General features: G+C 55.2%; 1 protein-coding gene across 2 annotated transcripts; it reads left to right on the forward strand.

Moving 5' to 3' along the window:
* The first annotated feature begins 302 nt into the window (after nt 1-302).
* On the forward strand, nt 303-21,875 carry CIB2 (calcium and integrin binding family member 2). Of its 2 annotated transcripts, XM_024754289.1 has the most exons (6): nt 303-559; nt 8,202-8,236; nt 16,252-16,363; nt 18,329-18,476; nt 20,598-20,793; nt 21,226-21,875. In XM_024754289.1, the coding sequence occupies exons 1-6, from the start codon at nt 509-511 to the stop codon at nt 21,245-21,247; spliced, it is 564 nt and encodes a 187-aa protein (XP_024610057.1). In that variant the 5' UTR covers nt 303-508; the 3' UTR covers nt 21,248-21,875. The 2 variants fall into 2 exon arrangements, with proteins under 2 accessions (XP_024610057.1, XP_024610056.1); XM_024754288.1 differs by having other exon boundaries at nt 20,598-21,875.
* The last annotated feature ends 1,590 nt before the right edge of the window (nt 21,876-23,465 follow it).

Consider the following 23,465-nt stretch of genomic DNA (forward strand, 5'->3'; position numbering starts at 1 on the left):
TCAGGGCTCTCCCCCTGCTCCTCACTGACGCCCCGCGCCCCAGCTCAAGGGGAGCCAAGATCACCCGGTCGCCCCCACTGCACCCCTCGAATGGATCTGCCCAGGCCCCGCACCCTCAGCCCCGCGCCACCTGGGCTCCCGGCGGCCGGAAGTTCCTGGGTCCATCCAGCCGACGCGGGCGCGGGCGCCAGACGGGCCAGGCAGCGCCTCCCGCGGCCAGGCCGCCCCCTGGCGGGCCCGGGGCGCTCGGCAGCTGGGAGCCGGGTGCCCGCCCTCTCCCCGCCGTGGGGCGGAGTCGCCACGCTTGGGGTCCGTTCCCCTCCTCCCAGGCTCCCGCCCCGTCCCCTCCGGGTGGGCTGCGGGCGCGGCGCCTTGAGGCCGGGTGGCGGGTCCGGCGGCCGTCGGAAGCTGCCCGCCGAGGGGCTGACGAGGGCTGCGGGCGCGGGGCTCCGGCAGCCGCTGATGGGAGGCGGCCTCCGGGAGAGCAAGCGACGGCGCCGCAGCCACCATGGGGAACAAGCAGACCATCTTCACCGAAGAGCAGCTGGACAACTACCAGGTGAGCCCGCCGCCCGGCCCCCGAAGCGGCGCCCCTCGGCTCCTCCCTTCTTTTTCCCGTCGCTTGCCGAGGCCTCCCGACAGCCGTTTCACCGGGTTCAAACCTTGCTTCTGCTTTCAGCTCGACGCTTGACCTTGGGCTGGTGACTTCTCCGAGCCTCAGTTTACCTACCCGAGGAATGAGAGCGCTTTCCACTTAAAAGATTCTCGCAGGCGTCCCTCTTTCCAGCTTCCTCCCTCCTCTCTCTCTCATTCAGACTTCTTGCTCTTGGCCCCAGGCTGGACCCAAACCCTTCCCCGACTACTCCTCCCTTCGCCCACCTTGGCGCAGAGATGGAGTCCTTAAAAGTAGGCTGGAGGGAGGACCCTCCCACCCCCACTACCCCCGAAAACCTGGGAAGCAGCCCAGGAGAGTGAGTCTTTGTAAAGTAGAAATTAGCTGTTAGCTGGGTAGGGAGTGAAGTGCATCAGCACCCCAATTCCATTCTAGGTTGGGGTCTCTCCGTATGACCCCAGTATGGAAATAATTGGAGCAAGAAGGCAAGCCAGATACCAGTCTTACATGGTCACCTCTCCAAGCTTCCTAAGGCCCCCAGCAGCCACCCCCTTAGACCCTCCTGAGTTCCTCTGCCTCCACAGCCCGGGAGCTGTCCAGATCAGATCCCAATGCCCTCCCACTCATGTACAAACTTTTCTGTGGTTGCAGGATGGAGGAGCCCAGCCTCCTGGCTTGCCCAGAGCCCTGGCCAGCCTGCCCAGGCCCCTTCCCTGCCCTGCACACTGCAGCTGCCCCAGAACTATCCGTGTTCCCTTGACACGCCGGGCTCTTTCCTCCCTCTCTTTGTCCGTGCTCGGGGATGCCGCTCCCGGGTCTCCAAATGATTTCACTTACCCTCCCAGGCCCAACTCTGCTGCTTCTTTCCTGACTCTGCCAGGCAGAGGGGGCTGGACTGTGTTGTGGCCTGTGTGGAGTGTGCTTGGGGGAGATGAACACCAGCAGGGTCTCCACAGCTGCCTGTTGCCTTCGTGAATATTTATTTTGGAATTGAGCTTGAAGTGTGGGTCCTCTGACGTGGGCACAAGTGAAATAAAGGCCCTTCTCCTCCTGGAAGTGCTGGTTGTCAATAACACTGCTTTCTCAGGGCCTCACGTGGAGGCGCCTTCTGTGTACCCAGCGCTATAATGGAGGCTCTCTATAAATCAACTCATTTGATCATCACAGGGAGGTGGGTTATTTAGCCCCATTTTACAGTAGAGTAAATAAAGGCTGAGGAGGCCTTCGGTACCCTGCACAGTGAAGGTTCACACAAGAATTTGAATTGTGAATCCAAGACTCACTCCTTTCGTTGCGGCTGGGGGCTGTGTGTGCTCTATGTCCTCAAGGCCCTCACTGTCTGCAGAGACAGCCCCCTCGCCTCCAGTGGGAGGCAGGCGGTGAGTGTGCTCTAGGGGAGGGCACTAGGGGGCAGTGGGAGACCTGGAGGGAAGGGGGTCTTTGCTTCGACTGGTAGGTTCAAAATAATGCAGCGCTTGCAGACCCTTGAAAGGTCAGTAGGATTTTGCCCATCAGAGTCCCGAAGGAGGCATTCCAGGCAGAGGGGACAGCTTGGGTAAAGACTTGGAGGTGGGTACAGGCAGGCAGGTAGACCACGCTCAGGAGAGTAGCCTCGTGGGCATGGGGAACCTGGGTTCCCACTCAGTCCGGCCTGGCGTTGAGTTACCGTTCGGAGTCAGGCCCAGTGCTGGGTTCTGATCCTTTGGCAGAGGCTGGGCCTGGTGGGAGAAACGAGAGCTGTGAAACCTGAGAGCCCCACGTCTCCCTCCCTGAGACTCTCCAGCTGGCCAGGGCCAGTGAAGGCCAAGAGTAACAGCCACCCCCTCCCCCAACTGATCTCCAGGGTTTCCTGCCCTCTTCCCCAGTCCCCAGGTGCCAGTGATTCCCAAAGGTCAGATTTCTTCCCAGACCAATTCTCTGCCTTCCAGATCCAGCCCCTAGACCCCTCAAACAACCAAGAGCTCATCGCCTTCCCCAGGACCATCCACTGCTCTTTGCTCTACTATGGCCTATGTTTTCAGCCAAGGACAAGTCCTGAAACTCTCATCCTCTTTGGGGGCTCACCTGGGGATCCCATCCTCGATCTCCATAGCCAGGGCCCTGGGCGAGGCCTCTCAGTGTCGTGTAACTGAAAATGTAACTGCTGCCTCCCCACCCCACCCGCTTCTGCACCCTCCAGCCACCCGCGTGCTGCTACCACAGTCTCAGTTTCTCACTCCATCCCCTTCTCATTCCTTCCCATTTTCTTTCGACAGACGCAATGTGCATCACCAATGTAAAACAATGTTTTCTTTAAAAAGAATCTCTGGACCAAGAGTTGCATCGTATGTATATTATCTAATCCCCCACTGTGGTGGGAGACCCTAGGGAGTTGTCCATATATAGGTCATGAACGCCTTGGAGCAGAAGTGCAGGGTCGAACATGTGAAGGATCTTTCTAAAACTTGGGTGTGACCCTCTCCTCTCCCTGGAATTCCACAGTGTCTTGGGATAATAGCCTGAGCGGAGTGCAGAGAAGACCTCACCCTGGCCTGGTCTGAGCTCAGCCAGCCTCCAGCCTCGTTTTTAGTCCCTCCCCTGGCACCCCAAGTTCCAGGCACACTGAAGGGCTTCTAGCCAAGCATGGCCTCACCTCTGGCCTCGTTCTCCTGGCGCCCTCCCCTCACTTCTTCATCAGCGCCGTCTGGCCTACCTTTCTGTCCATGCCAGGCCTCACCTCTTTTGGACAGGCTCCCTGATGCCCTCCCCCAGTCCTTCTTTTGGCCACAGAATGGTTTATACCCAGTCATCACTGTCTGTTTCCCCTCCATCCCGCTTCCTGTGTGTCCCCTGCTCAGGTACAGAAGAGGCAGTGGAGAATGTCGTCTGAATGAATGAATACTTGTTAAAGCCCGGCTCTAAGGAGGAGAAAGAACTCCGGGGATTCTGAAATCCTGGGTTCAAGTCATGGCTGGGCCATAGATGCTGTAGGCCTTAGTAAGCCATCGGTCCTCTTCTGGGTCTCAGTGTCCCCACCTCTAAAATGGGAATGATCACTAGCCCTGCTGTGCTCATGTCACAGGGCTCTTGCAGGGATCAGCTGAGCTGTGTGATGGTCAGCTGGGCGGTGCTGAGGCTTGAGCTGGCAGAGCTGGATGGAGAGTCCACTCCGGCTGGGACTGGCTATGGCTCGGCTCAGGACCACTGGCACAGGCAGACCAGGCATGTGGGAGATGGGAGGCAGGGAGGCTACCTGGACAAAGTACCCTTGAGTTGAGCTTTGGAGCATGGAAAGGATTTGGACAAGCTGGACGAAGTAGGGAAGGCACTCCAGGTGGGAGAACAGGATGACTATAAGCTTAGAGGAGGAACTGTAGCCTTAACTGGCGTAACATCTGAGCTTCTACTATAAAAGCCCAGCCTGCCCTGTCTTCTGCTGCCAGAGTCCTGAGGGCCCATCTCTCCTGGGCTAGGCCCCCTCCCTCCCTCCCACCCCTCATAACCCTAACTTGAGCTGGGACTCTTCCCTGAAGACCTATCCCTGTGAACTCTCAGGGGCCAAGCAGTGACCGGACATTTGTTCTCAGTGGAGTATAGGGAAGAGTTCCTGCAGACCTATGGCTGTAGCTCCCTGGGCAGCTGAGTAGATGGAGGGGGGCAGGGTTTTTGTTTGGTGTCTTCAGGGTGGGAACAGACACAGAGCTGCGGGCTCTGAAGGGATGCCTTTGGGACATGGGGTACTGGGTGGAGCTGTTGCACAAAACGGGGTAAGCTGTGGCCTATAGGCTTCCTGCATCTTATCTCATTTGCTCCTCTCACTCCTCCTCTTCCAAGAGGCAGTATCCTCATCTTGTGGATGCTGCGGAAACTAAGGTTCCAACAGGAGACTGAACTTGCCTAAGGGTCCAAAGCAAGACGAGAATTTGCATCTGACTACTAAACCTTTTCCTCTGCCACGCTGCCAGGCTACTCAGAGCCTTGAGAAGCTTTTTTTTGTTTTGTTTTGTTTGTTTGTTTTCTGTCTTTATTTTTGCGTTATGCGGGCCTCTCACTGCTGTGGCCTCTCCCGTTGCAGGGCACAGGCTCCGGACGCGCAGGCTCAGCGGCCATGGCTCACGGGCCCAGCCGCTCCGCGGCATGTGGGATCCTCCCGGGCCGGGGCACGAACCCGTGTCCCCTGCATCGGCAGGTGGACTCTCAACCACTGCGCCACCAGGGAAGCCCCCCTGAGAAGTTTTTAATGCATCTGCCATGTTCCTCCCCTATGAGCTGCCTCCCTGAGATGAGTTCCAGGGAAGTAAGTCAGCAGAAGAACAAGCAAAACATCAGTCGACGAGGTTCATGGTAGCTTTATTGGTAATGTTGAACACGTAGAAATGGCTGTGGCTAAATGTTCAGAAAGATGAGAAAGTTTAGGTTAAGCAGGGCCAATGCCTGCAGTGAGATATTCCCCAGCCCGTGAAATAATGTTAACTGCTGTGGAAGGTTTATGTGGAAAAGTCTGGCCATTCATTCCACCAGTCTTGGGGCTTCCCTGGTGGCGCAGTGGTTGAGAGTCCGCCTGCCAATGCAGGGGACACGGGGTCGCGCCCCAGTCCAGGAAGATCCCACATACTGCGGAGCGGCTGGGCCCGTGAGCCATGGCCGCTGAGCCTGTGCTCCGCAATGGGAGAGGCCACAACAGTGAGAGGCCCGCGTACCGCCAAAAACAAACAAACAAACATTCCACCAGCCTCTATTGAGTACACACCATGCACCAGATATGGGAATACACAGTGGAAGCAGGACGTGGAGTGGTTGGCGTACGACGGTGCTGGGTGGACTGTGGCTCGGTTTCCACTCAGTGGGCAGTGGTCAAGAAGCACATAGGGGGCTTCCCTGGTGGCGCAGTGGTTAAGAATCTGCCTGCCAATGCAGGGGACACGGGTTCAAGCCCATTCCACCAGTCTCTATTGAGTACACACCATGCACCAGATATGGGAATACACAGTGGAAGCAGGACGTGGAGTGGTTGGCGTACGACGGTGCTGGGTGGACTGTGGCTCGGTTTCCACTCAGTGGGCAGTGGTCAAGAAGCACATAGGGGGCTTCCCTGGTGGCGCAGTGGTTAAGAATCTGCCTGCCAAATGCAGCCCAAAATAAAATTAATTAATTAATTAAAAAAAAAAAAGAAGCCTATAGGCCTGAGTTCCAGCCCAGCCCAGATCTGTGTGTGCAGTTTAGGGGAAGCTGTTCAACTTTGTTGAACCTCGGTTTTCCCATCTATAAAATGGGGAGGTAATGCCTGCCCCACCCCCGCCCCCATCCCCGCCCATAGGCTAGTGATGAGGATTAAACAAAATTGGATATTCAGAGCCCCCACGGACCAGCCCATGGTAATTATGGACTGGTTGTGGTGTGGGTCTCAGGCTGGGCTGCACATTGCAATCACCTGATGGCTCTGAAAACTGCTGATGCCTGGATCCACCCTCAGGGATTCTGATGTAATTGATCTGGGGTCCATTGGTGGTGATGGGAGGGGACACAGGGAGTTTAAACAGCTCCCCAGGTGATTCTGCTCTAGAGCAGAGGCCCTCACACTTCAGCAAGCATCAGCATCTCTAGAAAGACTTTTTAAAATGCAGATTGCTGGGCCTCATCCCCAGAGTTTCTGATTGTAGTTCTGGAGAGAAGCCTGAGAATCTAAAGTTCCACTAAGTCCCCAGGTGATGGCGGTGCTGCTGGTCCAGGAACCACACCTTGAGGACCATTGATGTGGACAGATGTAAGTAGTTGTGATAAGGGACTGGAGTCATGTGAGAAGCTTTCACATTTAATGCCAATAAAACCCTCAGGTCAGGACCCAGATACTTCCTTTCCAACCCAGGGGATAGGAGAGAGGAGAGAAGAGAGGGGAGGGGGAAGAGGATAGGCCAGGGGGAAAGAGAGCAGAAGCCAGGACCTCTCCCCATCCCGTTATGCCGACACCCCCACCATGCTGGTTGGAAGCGCTCTGGCCCTTCTCACTGGCAGCTTCAGGCTGTAGAACCAGCTGTGGGACTGAGAGAGGTTTGTGCCTGGAAGGCCCAGCTGGGCGGCCTTTGCTGCCTGCTCCAGGTTTCTGGGGTCTGCTGAGAAATCAGCCCACACGGTCTTCAGCCTGTCTGAGTCTTAGGCCTGTGGGGCATAGAGTTCTTTGCCCATTCTGGGTGGGGAGGGGGCACTGCTTCCCCAGCCTGAGCCTCTCCTGGCCCCTACAGAGGAGCTGTCACCGAAAGCAAAGTCTAGCCCCCCAGGAGAAGCCCCTATGTTTCCAAGGAGGGCCAGACTATGCGGGTCCTTAGTCTAACTCCCGCCGAGCAGCAGGTGCCTCAGGACAGACTTGTGGGGCTAACCGGGGCCTGGAAATTGCCACCAACTCTCCCCTCTTCGGCTCTCCTTCAGGTGCCCACTGGAAACCCTAGATATGCATCCCGTGGGCCTGCTTTCTTGGGTCCTCCTCAATGAGCAGTGCAATTGCCCCAGGGCCAGGGGCTCCAGGTCTCATCCAGTGTGAGCCGGGCTGTCTGCAAGCCTGTACCGTGGCCATTAGTCCCTCGTCGGAGCCAGCTCTGGTCAGCATACCGCCCCAGGAGGCCCCACCAGCTCTGGGCTCCCTCACGCTTCAACAACAGGCCAAGGTGGAGGGGCCAAACGGCAGGGGAGAAGCACAAAAGCCCTTTACGGTTGGGCATTTTATGAAGTGCTGGGTCCTTTTCACCCCCAGACTTCCCACAAGGCCTGGCTTAGTAGCATCATCACCAGGCAGGCGGAGCTGTGGACAGAGGCGTGACTGTAGGAGGTGGGTTATCCAGACCAAGGCAGGATCCCCAAGATGAGTTTATAATCTGGGTGAACTCAGGATCCGAGTGCTGCCCCAACCCTGAGTCATGCCTACCTGGGGGTCCCCAGCAGCCTCCACCCCGGCTTCTGTCCAGATGCTGCCAGTTCCTCCCTGCCCACCTTCCTCCTCCCCCTCTCCTCTTCGGCCCCTTCTTTCCCCACACCCCAGCCTCTTCACTGCCTTCTCTAACCTCATCTATTCCTGTGGCTTCAGATACCAGTTAGATGCTGGTGCTTCCCCAGCCTGTGTGCCTGGAACTCTCAGCCTCTGACCACGGGGCTGCTGCCTGCGACCACTCAGGACACACACCACCCATGATTCCACGAGACACCATTCTTAGGGGCTGCAGCGTGGACCGTGCCCCCTGCCGCTGGGCAATGCGGTGACCCTGTCAGTCCTCACTCCTGTTTTGTCTCCCCAGTTGTCTCCCACCCACTTCCCCCGGGTGCCCCACAGGGTATCTCCTGGCCCCTGGAATCAATGGCATCCACCTCTGAACTCTCCATCTGCCTCCCAAATGCCCTCCCCTACGCATGCCTCCCAGCCCCCCACGCCACACACTCACTTCCCTGGCTCAGGTCAACAGCCTCAGAAGGCAGCTTCTGGACCCACTAGACTGCTCCCCGCAATGGGCTGGGGCAGGGAGGGGTGGTAGTGACTCTGCTGCCCCCAGTCCAGGGCTGGCTGTTCCTGTGTGGCTCTGAGGGAGGAAGGACAACCAACTGAATGTGCGTTTTCCTTCCACAGGACTGCACCTTCTTCAATAAGAAGGACATCCTCAAGTAAGTGTGGCTCTTGTTCACCCCTCTGGAGCTGGGGCAGGGGCAGGGGTGGGGCCGGGGACCCTGGGGGCCGAGGCAGGGGGGTGGGGTGGTGCTGCACCAGCTGAGGACTAGATTTTCCACCCCCATCAGCAGCCGAGCGCAGGCTGCTGTGGGAACTCGAGACGTCCCACCCCCCGGCTCACATCCTTCTGCCAAGAATCGAACGTCTGCTTACTGCATGCCAGGCTCCGTGGTGGGCGGTTTCAGGAACATTCTCATTTAATCCTCACTGTGCCCTTGTAACAGGAGAATCCTTTTATCCTCACTTTACAGGTGGGGCTTAGCAACTTGGCCAAAGTCGCCCAGCCAGGGACTGAAGACCTGGCCTCTGACGCCAGGGTCCTCGTTATTTCATTGCACCCTGGGACCTGTCAGACTAAGGAGGGGACCCTGTCTGTTAGACCAGGGATCCCTAAGAGCCTTCTGGCTCTGATGTCCTGCCACTCCTGGGAGGTCCTAAAGGCAGGGGCATGGCAGGCAATGCCACCACCGCCCCTGAGCTGTCCACCAGGGGTCTCTTCCCTTTCTTTGGGGGTGGGGTGGGCCTAGACAGGAGAAATGAAGGGTGTTGGCAGACTCAGAGCCCCAGGACCAGATGGTGGGCAGGACTCACAGAATGCCAGGAAACCTGGCCCCACAGGCCTTGCCAGGCCCCCCTCTCTGGGCTATCAGGTGGCACTAAAAGCCAGCAAGGTCTCGGGATCACTTTCCCTGGAGGTCGATGGGCAGGCTGGGGCTAGAGCCTGTTACACTTCCCAAGGGAGCTGTGGTCTGTCACTGCCATGACCACTCTGCTCAGATGGTGTCCCTCGGTCCTTGCTTTCTGCCCAGGCTGCTTTTCCAGCCTGTCCCCTGGGTGGGCAGGGATGCCCACTCCTACCACCTTGGAGAAGCAGGGTGAGGGGCAAAGCCCCCAGGCCTTGGCATCAGCAGACCTGGGCTCTACTTCCCAGCTCTGACCTTGGACAAGCTTTGAGCCTCGCTGAGCCTCTGTTTCTTTTCTAAAACGGGGATAATGATACCTCCCCTGTTGCTGAGAGGCAGGAACGCCAGTGTGGTGTTTGATAAATTGAATTTGGTCTGTAGCTTGAGTGAGGTGTGGGGTGCGCTTCCCACTTGGACAGATGGTCCTCAGAACTGTAATAACACAGCGGTCACCCCGGCATTCCCGTGGCACCTCTTACCTTTCAGAGTTCTTGGCCCAAATCCTCGTTTAAGCCTCACCACATTTGTCCTCTGTAACAGGGAGCTCCCGCCATCCTGACTTCCCACCTTTGTAGACGCTGGGCCCAGACTGCTTGTCCTGGGAGACCCACCACCATTTCTGTTCTGGCAGCAAAAGCTTGTCCCCAGGCCTTGGCACTGGCTGCCCCACCACCTTTCTCATCTTCCCGCTGCATTCCTGCATGTCCTTCAAGACCCACTCCAGCGTCATCTACTCTGTGAGCCCCCAACTGCCTGTCCCCCAGCTCTCACACAGCCTCTTTTGCAGCCTTTTAGGGGGCTCTGTGGGCTCATGGCTCAGGTGCCCAGCTCCCCCTGGACTTGCAGTCAGGCAGGACACAGGCTCCCCATGCCTGGCACTGGGCGCGGCACCAGTAAGCGCTTGAAGAGTGTGTGGGTGAAGGATGGTTAGGGTTGGCCAAGGGGAGAACATTGCAGGCTAGGAGCAGCGGGGTCAAGGGCACAGACCTGCTTCACCCTGCCCCATCCCCAGTTGCCCATGGGGGAGGAGAGTGGTTCAAAGGCCAGGCCAGGAATTGGATTCAACCTGAGGGGCCTTTGAGGGTGACCCTGGTCTCTTGGCAAATGATCAGCCCCGGGCAGGTGGGTGGTCTGAGCAGGGGTATGGGGTCTCTTGGCTCCCCACAGCCCTGGCCTGCCCAGCTCTGCATCCTTCAATGCCGGCCTCTGTAGTTCAGCCCAGGCCCGGAGTCCACAAAGCGGGGAAAGGACCCCTTCTGGCAGCTGGACACGCTTTCCAAGTCCCCCGCTGCCTGCTCTGTCACTGGTTCCTTCAGGCCCCACCTCTGTGTTAGCACTCACTGGGGACCAGACCCGGCGCTTTTTCTGCAGAGTGGTCATGTGGGGAGGGGGAGGGGGTAAAGCCCCACTGGGAGCAGGGGCCCTGGGATCTGGTCCCCACTGTGTAGCACCTGCCATGTCTCAGTTGCCACCTCTGCAGCATGAAGATAACAGTGCCCCCTGGGGCTGTTTTCCCACAGACTCCAATGGCTGCGAGGGCAGGGGTGACAGTGTTGTTCAGCACAGGCTGCTTGGAGTTTTGTTGCCCACCCGTCCACCCTCAGGAAGGGTCGTGAGGCCAGGCAGCGTGTGGGATTACATGTCCCTGGGGGACCAGGCGTGGCCTCGGTGGCTCGATTCCAGTTTCAGCCCCCTCGATTTTCTCCAACCTTCTCTCTGGGCCCCAGCAAGAGCCAGTGTGACTGATCACCCCTGCCAGGCGAGCCCTCTCCACGCTGTTCACATCTCAGGTCCAGGCGGGACGACCGAGGCCCTGAGCCCAGAGAGGGCCAGGAGCGAGGACCCGGCCGGCAACACAGAGCAGGTCAATGGCAGAGCCAGGCCCGAGGCCCAGGGCCCTCCTCGCAGGGGCCTTCCAGCGCTGTTACCCCACCCCCACCCGGATGGTTTTCTGGGTGGGCTGCACCCTGAGAACTGACCAGATGGCGAGGAGGAAACGTGAGCAGCAGGTTCTTCTTTGCAGCTTGGGGCCCAGCTCTCTGGTAGCCTTGGGTCAATGATACTGAGTCACAGATACCCGTCTGGGCAGTTTTCCCCTCCCCTCCCCTCCCCTCCCCCGCTCCCCTCCTTCCTCTCTACTCACATACACACACACAAACCCGGGTGGATCCAGTTGCTCCCCAGGGCACAGCTCTTCCAGCCCGATGCTGAGCCTGAGTGGGCAGCCCCCCATTCAGCCACCTTCTTTGCTATAGGTAACTCCCCTGCCCCCAGTTAGCCTATGCAGCTAAGCACAGAGAGGCCCAGCTAGCACACCGGGGTGTTTGCCTATTTGTTACTTTATCATCTATTTTATTTTCTCAACCATTTAAAGACTCTGTATAATCTATTTTAATTACTTTTAATTTTTTATTTCACCTGTGATACATGATGACTGTAGAAAAATTAGAAAATAAAGCCAGTCAAAAGAGAACAAAAATTGTCTGTAATCCTGCCACCCAGAAATAATGGCTCTTAATCTTTCGGTATTTTTAACCTCTGGGTAAATCATGTTTAAATATTTTCCCTTTGTGTGTGTTTATCGGAAATTTGGATCAGGTTGTTCTGTAATATGCTTTAAATTGCTTTTCCTTAGGCAACTTGTAAAAATAGATAAGATAAAAAAATGATCTCACCACCTTTTCATGTGGTTGGACATTTAGATTTTCAGCTTTTCACCATCATAATTAGCACTGCAGTGCACATCCTTGGGACACCATGACATATAGCCCACACGTCTGGGATTATTTCCTTAGGATACATTTTTCTAACAGAGATTTCTGGACCAAAAGGCGTGGACATTTTTAAGGCTTTTGATTTTTATTGCTAAATTGCCCTCCAGCAGCCATGCATGAGTCTCCATTTCCCTGTTTCCTCAATCACACTGGCTGTTACATCTCTTTTGTCTTCTGTCCCCAAATCATTTATTGACTTTCCCAAGGGTCTCAAACTCAGCTGTCTGTGGGGGCCAACATGCGTTGCAAATAAATGAAGCCGTGAAACCCGACGGCAATGTTTTAGGACAAGGATCTGCAGAAATTGCTGTTCCTGAGCCCCAACTGGTTGTGGCCTTGGGGAAATCCAGGTTTTTCATGTAAAATTGTTTAATTTGTAAATGTTGGCAGCTAAGTTTTAAATCATTATTTTACATGAAAGCTAGACATGAATGTGGACCACCAACCAGTCTGTGACTTCCAGAAGAATCCATCTTCTCCCCACTGATTTCAAATGCTGTTTGTCTTGGACTAATTCTCATTTATATTTGGGTCTGCCTCTTCTACACCAATGTCTATTCCATATTTTTTTACTTATAATAGCTTTAAACTATGTTTTAACATCTGACGGGACAAACATCTCCCCGGTGACTCTTTTTTCAGGGTTTTTCCCCAACTCTCCAATGTTTATTCTTCCAAACAAACTTTTGAATCAGGTTGGCAAGATCTCAAATAAATCTTTTGCAGATTTCAATTAAGAATGTATTCATTTTACAAGAAAATGAAGAGAAGGTTGCCATCATTACAGTACTAAGCCTTTCCAATCAGGAAAGTTATCTAACTCCCTAAATATTTTACATCCTTTGGTAAAGCTTCATGGTTTTCTTTGTGCACATTTCATATTTATTTTATACTTAGTTGTTTGGGGGTTTTTGGAGGGGGATTTTGTATCGTGAATTAGATCTTCTGTTATATAATATTTTTGAATAGGTGAATGCTGGTAGAAAAACTATTGTGTAGAAGAGCTACTGAGCTCTTTCTCATTCAAATATATATATTTTTTTTTACTAACTTTTTTTTTTTTGGCTGTGCTGTGCAGCATGTGGTATCTTAGTTTCCCAACCAGGGATCGAACCTGTGCCCCCTGCAGTGGAAGCACAGAGTCCAAACCACTGGACTGCCAGGGAAGTCCTCATTCAAATAGTTTTTAAACTGATTATTTTTGGTTTTCCAGCAAATAATAATTTGCATGCTCCTTTCCAATATTTAGATATACTCTTTTATTTTTCTGACTAATTACATTGACTGGCACTCACAGGGGAAATGTTATATAATGAGGGTGACGGTAGGAATCTCACTTTTATGGGAATATCTGTAGTACTTTTATCATTTAAGTATAATGTTAGGTGTTGATTTCAGGTAGAGAGCATCCTTTTGTTTATGTTTGAATAAGGATTTTAAGTTTTTTGTTGAAAAAATTAATATATACCTTAAAAATACTTTTTATTTTTATTAATAAATACTCTAAAAACTCAGTTCAGAAGTAGGTAAAGTAATAAGTGAAAGTTGGCCTTCTCTTATCACTCCTCTCCACTCCTGCCTCACAGAGACCATCTGTGTAAACACGTGGTGTACACTTTTCAGGTATTTTTCTGTGTACGTACAACCATATGGTCGTAAGTGCAGCTATCAAGTTGACCAAAATATTTTTTGCTGCCTATTAATGTGACTTATAGTCACAGATTCCCAAACATTGACTCACCCATGCATTCCTGGAATAAATCCTACTTGGTACCAATGATTTACTCTTTCAAATGCTGTTGGACCTGATTTACTAATATGTTATTTTATAAGATTTTTGCATCTGTATGTGTAAGTGCCATTGGTCCATTCTGGATGCTACCTACTAGGTTCTGGTAGCAGGGTTCTTATTAACTTCCTAAAATAAACTGGGAGGCTTTCACTTTTTTGCCCCATGCTCTGGAACAGTTCAAGTAGCATAGGTATTGTTTCTGCCCCTGGAACTTATGATAGGACTAATACGTACATCTTCGTGAATTCAGTAGTGCCCTTTAAGGGAGGAGGGGTACAGGAATGCAGTTCTGTGACAGTTTTTGGAGTTTTTCCCAAAGTGATTCATCTTTCCAAATTCTCCTTGAGTTTTCCTTAAAAAACAAATTCCAGTATCACTATAGGTATAGAGTCAGAACACATCTCTGTCCCAGGGCAGAAGCTGGCCTTCGTACCCCAGAAGACACCTCTTCAATTCCACTAATACCCACAGGCCTTCTCCCAAATCCTCGTCCCTTGCAGGGAGCCCCTGACATGGCAGGCAAAACGCTAATAGCTACCAGTTGAGGCCAGGTGGTTTTAAATACTAACGCCATCCTTTTTAATCCTCACAAGTGTGAGGAGGGTAGGACAATCCGCATTTAACTGATAAGGAAATCTGTTCTCCAGTGGGTTAACCCACTTGCCCAAGGCCACGCAGCTAGTGAGAGGTGTAGGCAGTGCTCCAACCTCAGTCTGACTCACGTCCCTGCTGCAGCCACCCCACAAAACTTTGAAGGTGTAAGCCAACCCTCAAACACCCCAACATCACATCCCAAATGTCCAGGTCAAGGGGGAAACGTAACCATTGCAAATACCATGGTCCTGTCAAAAGCGCATGAAACCAGACGCACAAAGTGTGATATATAGTCCAGGTTCCACGTTTGGGGACAATATTAAGAAAAGGCAAATTTTCCTCAATGCCAAAAGTAAGAGCAAAGAAAGTCCTCGAATGCCCCCTCATGGAGGGTCCCAGCTTGATCCTGTCACTCTGTTATCCGTTGCTCCGCTTTGACCCAAAGGACAGGGTTTGGGTTTTCCCCTCCAGGTCTGTGTTTCCAAGCCTTGGACCTTCCTTGTGATTTCAGGCCCTTTTATAGGAGCATGTGAGTGGCCAAGTGGGCTCATGGCATTTGCTTTGCGTTTACTGTACAGGTGCTCTGAACCAGGTGCTGATGTGCTGGCCTGGGTGGCCTGACTTACCAGAAGGGCCTGGACCCACCACTGTTGGCTCTGGAAGCTGGGCAGACGCTTAACCCCTTAGCCTCAGGTTCCTCACCGGAAAAACAGGGGTGAGGGTACTAATAGCTACCTCTCGGGGTGATTAGGGATTAAATTGAGTAAAGCAGTACACACGGGGTTAACCCAAAGCCCAGCACAGAGTGAGCATTTGCTAAACAGTGGCTGACATTTTGTGTGTGAGCTGGGCAAGCAGTGACCTGCTCCACTGGAGAGGGCTGGGCAGCAGGGTGACAAGAGTTGGGTGGACCCTGATGGGGGATTGGGTGGCTATGCTGAAGGGCCTACTAAGGATGGGCCTAGGAGCATGTCACTGGGCCAGGCCACTTAGAAGAAGACCAGGGTTGATCCGGCTTTGGGGGTAGCAGGGAAGGTGGGCCCCGGAGATATGGGATCACCCGTCCATCCAGGCCCCAGCAGCCCTGGGCCTCACCACAGCCCCCCCATCAATACCCCTGACACCTGTCCCCCTGTCTGGCAGCACTTCCTGGACACAATTTCATCTGAACCTAATTTGTACCTGCCTGGGGTTAGGAGGGGAGGGCTGTTCTTCGGGATATCAGGGACCTGGACAACAGGACACAGGGCCGCAGAGGAATAATGGAGGAGGGGCTTCCAACTGAGACTGGGTCAGGATGTCTCACACCCTGGAGGGTCCACGCAGCATGTAGGTGGGTTTGTGTCCCAGGGCCCCCCGAGCAAGGTGGGAGGGGGAGAGGGAGCTGGAGACCTGACGCGTCAGCGAGGAGGGCCAGGCCCAGGGCAGTGGGCTCCATCCCGACCACCCCCAGCTGGAGAGAGGTTGTGGATGGCTGTTCTCAGGGGCTTCACAGGATGTGAGGGCTTCCGGAAGCTCTTCCAGAGACCCAACCCTCAGGGCCTAGCCTGGGGGCAGGGGTAGCAAACTGGGCCAGGACTTCAGCGAGGTCAGTGGTGGGGAGCGGCAGGGGCAGCATGGGGAGGAGGGGTTAAGAGCCTCTGCTCTGGATTTCTGGTTTCGGGTTCCAGCCGTGGTTCCTGAGACTTCCTAGTTGTATGGTGTTAGACAACTCACTCTTTTAACCTCTTCAGGCCTCATTTTGCTGAGCTGTAAGAGGTGACATGCCTGGCGCATAGACGACTCTTAAGAGAGTCCAAAGAGGAAAAAAATAAGATCAGATGGGCAAGCCCTTGCGGGTGGGGGGATGGGCAGTGGCAGCAGTGGCCGTGGTGTTGGTGGTCATGGGAATGGCCAGGACGCAATCTAGTCATCAGCATAGGGGTCTGGGCAGAACTTGCCTCCCTTACAAATCCCGCATCCTGTGAGCAGAGCAGATGGTCTCCCCAGGCCCCTGGCCAAAGTGGGTCTCCAGCGTGAGGGGCCAGGGTGCAGGCAGGGTGGCGCTGGGCCTCTGAGGGCCCGGGGACTGCATCCCCTCCAGCACTTTTTCTCTGCTTCCCTCGCAGGCTCCACGCGCGCTTCTATGAGCTGGCTCCCAACCTCGTCCCGATGGACTACAGGAAGAGCCCCATCGTCCACGTGCCCATGAGCCTCATCATCCAGATGCCGGAGCTCCGGGTACGTGAGAGGCTGCTGCTCGGCAGAGCCGGGGGGATCAGCTAGAGAAGGCCGGGCAGGGGGGCCGGGAGTGTGGGGAGTATGCCCCTCTGGATGGGCAGGGCAGCAGGGGCACCCAGACCTGAGTTGAACCCCAGCTGTGCCTCAGTTTCCTCATCTGCACCCTGTGGATAAATGAGCTACGTGTGTAAGTAAATGAGCTTACTCGGTAAGGGTGCCGTGATTGGTGCTGCCCTATAGTCTGCAGGGCTGTGGACCTGTACTCACCTGCTTGCCCCTGTGTTAAGTGGCCCGTCTGCTGTCCTTGGCAGATCTTGTTTGCATCTTCTTTTTAAGGTAATTTTTTAGCCTCGTCCTCGCATGGCTGTTGTCTCTCACAGCACGGTCATCCATAGCATCTCCTCTCAGACTTCAACGTGCGCAGGAGTCACCTAGGGATCTTGTCAAAATGCCGGTTCAGGTTCAGTAGGTCTGGGGTCCAAGATCCTGTTTTTCTAACAGGCTCCCAGGTGAGGCTGATGCTGCTAGCCCTCAAACCATATATATCCTTTGACATAAGAGTTTCATTTCCCGAGTTCCTTACACACAAAATACACTCCAACGGTAAGAAAGCATTTGGGTTTTTAGGGCACATTGCCGTGGGTCTTTGCAAAGAGCCCCTTGTCAGACCTCGGGTGTGTGACTCTGGCGTCAGGGTGTCCACTTGGGGTCCACGTGGCATCCACTTGGGGCCTGTATACTGGTCATGACCTCAGTCCTGAGGGACAGTGAGCCAGAGGCTCAGCCCTGACAAGCGTCCAGCCTGGCCTAGAGAGGGGCTTGATTCCAGGTTCAGAGGATCACTAGAGGGTGTGAAGCACTTCGGCAGGAACCATGGGATTGTCTCTCAGCCCCCTGTGCTGGCCTGGGCTGGGCACAGAATGGAGTGGCCCAGTGCTGGCCCAGCTGGGGTGGAGGGCTCCAGGAGAGGTGGGCCCTGAGTGAGTTGGGATCAGAGGAAGGAGTCATTGTTATAATTCCCCACCTACCAGTGGGCTGGTCCCGGCCCAGTTCTCCCACCTCTGGGGCCCCACTTCTGCCCCCTGTGATCTTGGTCTGAGCTGAGAGCTGCCCAGGCCCTGGGCTCTTGTAATTAGGGAAGAACCTTTTGTATTCTATTCCAAGTTAATCACTAAAGGGATGTTTCCTCTAAGCTTAAATTATACATAATAGCCCATCTCTGGGAACCCTGCCTCCCAGGTAATGAGCGTTAAGCTAAAATACCTCTGTTTAGCTCACAGGAAACATCCTGACCAGGCCCACCTGTGAATGACTACAGAGAGGAAGAAATTAACACCTCCCCTCCAGAGGCTGATGGGAAACAGGAAGTGTTTGACTTTACTCCCTCCCCTTTTAGTATAAAAGAAGCCAGAATTCTAACTCAGGCAAGGTGGTTCTTTGGGGGCAGGAGCCCACCATCTTCTCGGTTAGCTGGCAAATAACATCACTATTCCTTGTCCAAACAACTCATTTCTCTACGTTTTGGCCTCTCGTGTGGTGAGCAGTATGAACGTGGACTCAGTAACATTGTCTTCCCTTGCACGTCAAGGCAGGAGCCTCCATGAACTCCCTGGGCAATGGGACTAATCCCTGCTCCTGCCTCAGAAGAGGTGATGCCTCCAGTGGGCACACCTTGGTTCTGCTGAGCCCTCCGTGCTGATCCGAACAATATAACGAGACATGATGCTTGCAGAGCTCTCACTGGTGCCAGGCTTTGTACCAGCACCTTACATACTTTAACTTATTCAACCATCTCCCAACCCAATTAAGTAGGTGCAATTATTATCCCCATTTTACAGATGGGGAAACTGAGGCCCAGGGGGATTTAGGTCACTCGTTCAAGGTCACGTAGGCCATAGCTGTCGGGCTCTGGGTTCCTCCCAGTGAACCTTCACCTATGGTGACTGCTGTGGTGGTTTTCTTCAGGAGAATCCCTTCAAGGAAAGGATTGTGGAGTCTTTTTCTGAGGATGGCGAGGGGAACCTCACCTTCAACGACTTTGTCGACATGTTTTCTGTGCTCTGTGAGTCGGCTCCCCGCGACCTCAAGGCAAGCTACGCCTTCAAGATCTACGGTAACGAGGGCCTGGAGGAGGGGCTGTGATGCTGCGTGAGGGTGGTGGCATTCCATAGGCCATCTAGTTACTGCTGGTTCCCGCCGTGGGGACGCTGGGGACACCAAGAACACTCTGAAGAGTGCATGTCCAGCACAGTGGCCAGTGGGTACAACTAGTGCATAAGGGACATCTGCAGGGTCCTGAGAGCAGAGGAGGGAGGGACCCACTCCACCTAGGGCGGGCGGTTAGCATGAGGAGAATTCACACGTGGTGACATTTCAGCATGGCCTCGGAGGACAAGAGGAGATTTGTCAACAGGAGAATGGGGGTGGGCATACCTGGTAGAGGGAGCACCACAAAGCACAGGGCGTGCTGAGAAGGTGGGGAGACGAATGTGGTGAGATGAGGGCGGTGTGATTCTGGAGAGGTCCCTGGGGCTGGGCTGTGAGGAGCCAGCCAAGGAGTTTGGGGGCCACTGCAGGGTTTCAGGTGAGGCCAGGAAGCCCTGTGTTCTAGAAAGATCACTCGGCATCCTGGAGGAGCTAGAGTGGCAGACGCCAGGGTTCTGGAGAAGAGGCCTCTGCCAGGTGGTGAGGCTGGGCTGAGAGGTAGGCTCCTCCCACCTCTGCAGTGGCTGCCGGGGGTAGGGTGGCCTCATTTCACCCCAGCCCAGCCCAGGACCCACTGTCCCACTGGCCACCAGAGGGCGCCGAGTACCTGCGAAGCTTTTGGTTTCTCCTGTGGCGATAGGAGGGAACTTCACACTGCAGAGCTCCTACGCTCTGAGCCTGACAGCAGCTGGGACTGGTGTCAAACCCTCAGACAGTGCTCAGATGGAAACTTTGAGGCCCAGGGAAGGTCCGTCCTGGACCAGAGGAGCCACAGACAAACCTCCTGTGCCCAGCATCTTTCATCAGCCAGGGGATCCCAAGGCAATGGGGCCCATTGGGCTGTTTCTTCATTTTGTAGTTGTCACGTTTATTTCAGGGGACTTTGGTCTACATATATCTCTGCACCCACATTGTGTTTGCACGTCAGAGGCATGGCACCCGCCTTGTCTACCCTTAACAAACTACGTCCACAAGGTTCAAGTAAAAAGCTTCTCGAATTCCAACCATCATCCCCCTAATGTTGGACCCCATGGCGTTGCTTCTGGGAAGGCTGTAGTCTGCCAGAGAGGGGAAGTGCAGGGCACACAGCCAAGCAGGTGTGGAGACAAGTGAAGGGAGGACCAGGGCTCCCCTACCACCCTGGACTGGCGGGTGGAATGGAGAAAGGCAACTGGGACCTGGAGTTTGGTGCTGGGGGGAACTGGGGCCTGACCTCTAGCAAGGATCACCCACTTCCTTGACCTCAGTTTCCCTGAAGAATGAATGGAGTCTGCTGGACAGATAAATGGGAAGGGCACTCCAGACAGAAGAAAGAGCACTTGCAGAGATCTGATAGTTGGGTTGAAAGGCAGTCAGAAGGGTGTTCGAGTTCCCTGCGATGAGCCTGTGTGTGGCTCGGCCCTCTGAACATCTTGCTGAGCTGTGGACAGTGGTAGTGCCTTTTGCCGAGTAGAATCAAACCATGTTCGCTGCTCTTTGTGCACAAAAGGCAACCACAGGGCCTCTCTCTGGGGGGGCTTCTGAGTCTTCTGACCTCCACGTCTGGCTTGGGACCAGAGGCAACGTGGTGCAGTTTAGAAAACACGGGTCTTAGCGTCGAACAGGCCCCGGTCAGCATCCCAGCTTCCCCTCCAACAGCCATCTGAATCAACAGACCTTGATTCAGTCACTCGGCCTTGCCAGGTCTTGGTTCCCTTAGCTTTAGAGGGAACACAGGGTCCACCATGGGACAAGGCCAGGAGAGCCGTTTAGCCTGGGCCCAAAGTTCCCAGGAGGCCTCAGATTTGGACGTTCGCAGTGTCTCAGGCCAGGGCTGGGCTTGCCGTCACGGTGGGGGTTTGTGCGGATTGTGAATGTGGATTTGTTGAATGTGGTGTTAGGAGGTGCCTCGTGAGTGAGACCCCCTGGTCCCTGTCGGCTGAGGGCAAGGATCCAGTGTCCCCAGAGTGTGCACAGAGGGGCCAGGGAGGTATCTGGTGTGACCAGCTCAGAGGAGAGTGGCCTGAGCGTCCCCGACCCCACCCCACAGACTTCAACACCGACAACTTCATCTGCAAGGAGGACCTGGAGCTGACGCTGGCCCGGCTCACCAAGTCGGAGCTGGACGAGGACGAGGTGGTGCTCGTGTGCGACAAGGTCATTGAGGAGGCCGATCTGGATGGCGACGGCAAGCTGGGCTTCTCCGACTTCGAGGACATGATCGCCAAGGCCCCCGACTTCCTCAGGTGCCCTCCCAAGGGGCTGGCATGGGCAGGGCAGGCCTGAATGGGGGCCGCAGCCAGGAGACCCCTTGGGGCTGAGGCACTGTCGCTGCTCCCGAGAGCAGTGGTCCCAGCAGGCTCTGTGTGGGCCGGGAGGCAGGTCACGTTCAGGCCGAGCTGCCCTCAGTGTGTGACTGGGAAGTCCTCTGTCCCCAGCAGGGCCAGTCTCTGGTGAAGGATAGAGACTGGGGGCCCTTTGGTTATGTCGGGGGTTGGATGCCCTGGGCACAGCTGGTCCTCCAGGCCTTCCTTCCCTCGTGCAGATTGTTTGCATCCTCTGCACCCTCCTGGAGGAACTGTCCAGGGTTGGGTGCAGGGCCTGGTTGGCTTTCTGCTGAGGACCTTTACCCACCCAGTCCAGAGCCTCTCAGCCCCTCCTGCTCTTTCTCTTTCCAGCACTTTCCACGTCCGGATCTGAGGACGGTGCCGAGGTTACAGGGGCCAGAAGCCGACCATCCAGCTCTGCTGCCTACACAAGTGTGACCTCCAGGCTCCTCAGGAGAGGAGCTGTGGCCTCTGGGGTTTACACCCACGCACATTTCCTTGGCCCTTTCAGCAAAAAATCCTTAACCAGGGAAGGGGGGATGTGAGGGGCAGGGCCTTTCCCAGTGCCCCTGTGGTGTCTCCACAGGTCTTCCTTCTATCCCCCCAACCTTCCCCACACCCTGGTCCTCTCCCCATCAGAAATGGCCCTACTGGGAGGGGAAGACAGAACCCCTAATAGGGCAGGGGTGCTGACTTGTCCAAGTGCTGGGCAGGCACCCTGGTTGCCCAGGGCAAAGTGAAAAAACAAAAGGACAAGGTTTAACGAGCTATGCAATCTTTCTTCAAAACCCACAGCTGGGCTACACCCGACCCCGCCTGTTCCTTCTCCCCTGACCCTTCCCAATGTGAAGCTGTGTGAACAAGGGCCAAGGGCTCTGTCCCTGTCTCTGTCCAGGACCTGAACACCACCCCATCTGCCTTCCCCAGTGACGTGGAATCCTCACTGGTGTGTGCTGTCCACAGATTTGTGAACTCCTCGTACAGTAAAACACTTTCATGTCCCCGTGTTCTCTGTGTCTGCCAAGGTTAGGAAATATTCACTGGTCCCTTTTCTCCTTGAAATTCCACCATTAGCAATTCACATCTCTAAGCATTGCCTTCCCACTTTAGGCACCAACTTTTATTTCAGTGCTTAGGTCCTTGAGGGGAAGACACACCTGTGCCCCAAATCTTCGAGTGAGCACCGTGAAGAGGTGTTGGGTGAAAACCATTTCCATTTCCCTCATAGTGATAGTCATTCCGGTGAAGATTTATGGAGTACGAACCATGTATCAGGTACAGGGTGACCAGATCAGATAGGGCTGGCCAGCAAGCGCCCACGGGCTGGCTCCCAAAACTGCCCAGCAGCGCCCAGGCGGCCAGCCAGGCTTGGGCCCGCCTTAGGAGGGGTGACCAACCGTACAGCCTTGAGCAGGCTGCTCATTTACTCTCAGTCCCTACAACCCCCCTGGGAGGTAGGGACTCTTAGAGCCCCGTTTCTCAGAGCGAGACGCTGCATAGCCAAGAGGCCACTGTGGGTAGGTTTTCCCCACAAATGTGAACTGAGCCAACTCTGCCCAGGGAGGAGGCCCGAGGTGGGCTGCGGTGTTCTCTCTGGGGAGGGTTAGTTGCCTGGGGGCAGGGGGCAGCAGCCCAATTGCTCACCCTTATGGAGGTGGGGACACATGGGTATGAGGGGGAGTGGGATCCCAAGGGAAGGGGACAGAGGAGCCAGGCTGACCTGAGGGAATGGCTGTAGTGAGAGGCCTGAGGGCCCCATGTGTAGAGCTGATGCCTGGGCAAGGCCTAAGGGCCACCAGGTGGGGTCTGGGTCTCATGGGAGGGGTCTGAGAGCCACCCCTAAAGGCCAAGGCTGGCTGGAGGCAGAGGGCAGATGAGGGTGACCTGGTCATATAGGGACGCCAGCGAGTACCCACTGGCTGGCTCCAGAAACCGACCAGCAATGCCCAGGCTGACCAACTGGCAGGTGGCCGCTCCTCTCCGGGTCTCCGTCTCCCCGATCTGCAGCAAAAATGGTCGGACCGGGTCTGCCCAGCTTGCATTATGAGGCTGGGGTGAAGGTGCGGGCAGAGAGGGGCTGAGGGGATGGTCCCTGGGAGCCCAGGTGCCCCAGGGCCAGAACCATCACCTCCGAGGACGGGGCTTTGCTGCTACTTCCCTGGTTTCTTGCCCCACCCCCCCTGGGGCAGGAGCAGGGATGTGGCCCTGGGCCCTCCCTCCTTTCTGCTGATGGGGCCACGAGGAGGGGCACTGGTTGGTCTCAAGAGCAACTGAATGACATCACTCGGTCAGTCAGGAAAGTGCCAGCGCTGCCACAGGGCCTGCCCCACGCTCAGTAAGTGTTCAGCGGTGGGAGGTCAGCACGGCCAATCCGTCCAGGCCCAGCCTGCTCACCTTGGAAATGCGGGTGGCTTTTGGCCAGTCCCCACTCCTCTCGGGCCTTGATTTCCTCTGGATGGGTGGGAGGCACTGGGGAAGCAGGGCACAGCCCTGAGCTGCAGGCAGCTGGAAGGTCCCCTCCCATCCTGTCCCCTAGGCTGTCTCGGAGCCTTGTTCCAGAGCAGGCTGGTTCGATCTGAGGGTGCAAGGGG

Source organism: Neophocaena asiaeorientalis, unplaced genomic scaffold, assembly GCF_003031525.2.
Source record: "Neophocaena asiaeorientalis asiaeorientalis breed wild unplaced genomic scaffold, Neophocaena_asiaeorientalis_V1.1 scaffold743, whole genome shotgun sequence".
Classification (NCBI taxonomy): Eukaryota; Metazoa; Chordata; class Mammalia; order Artiodactyla; family Phocoenidae; genus Neophocaena; species Neophocaena asiaeorientalis.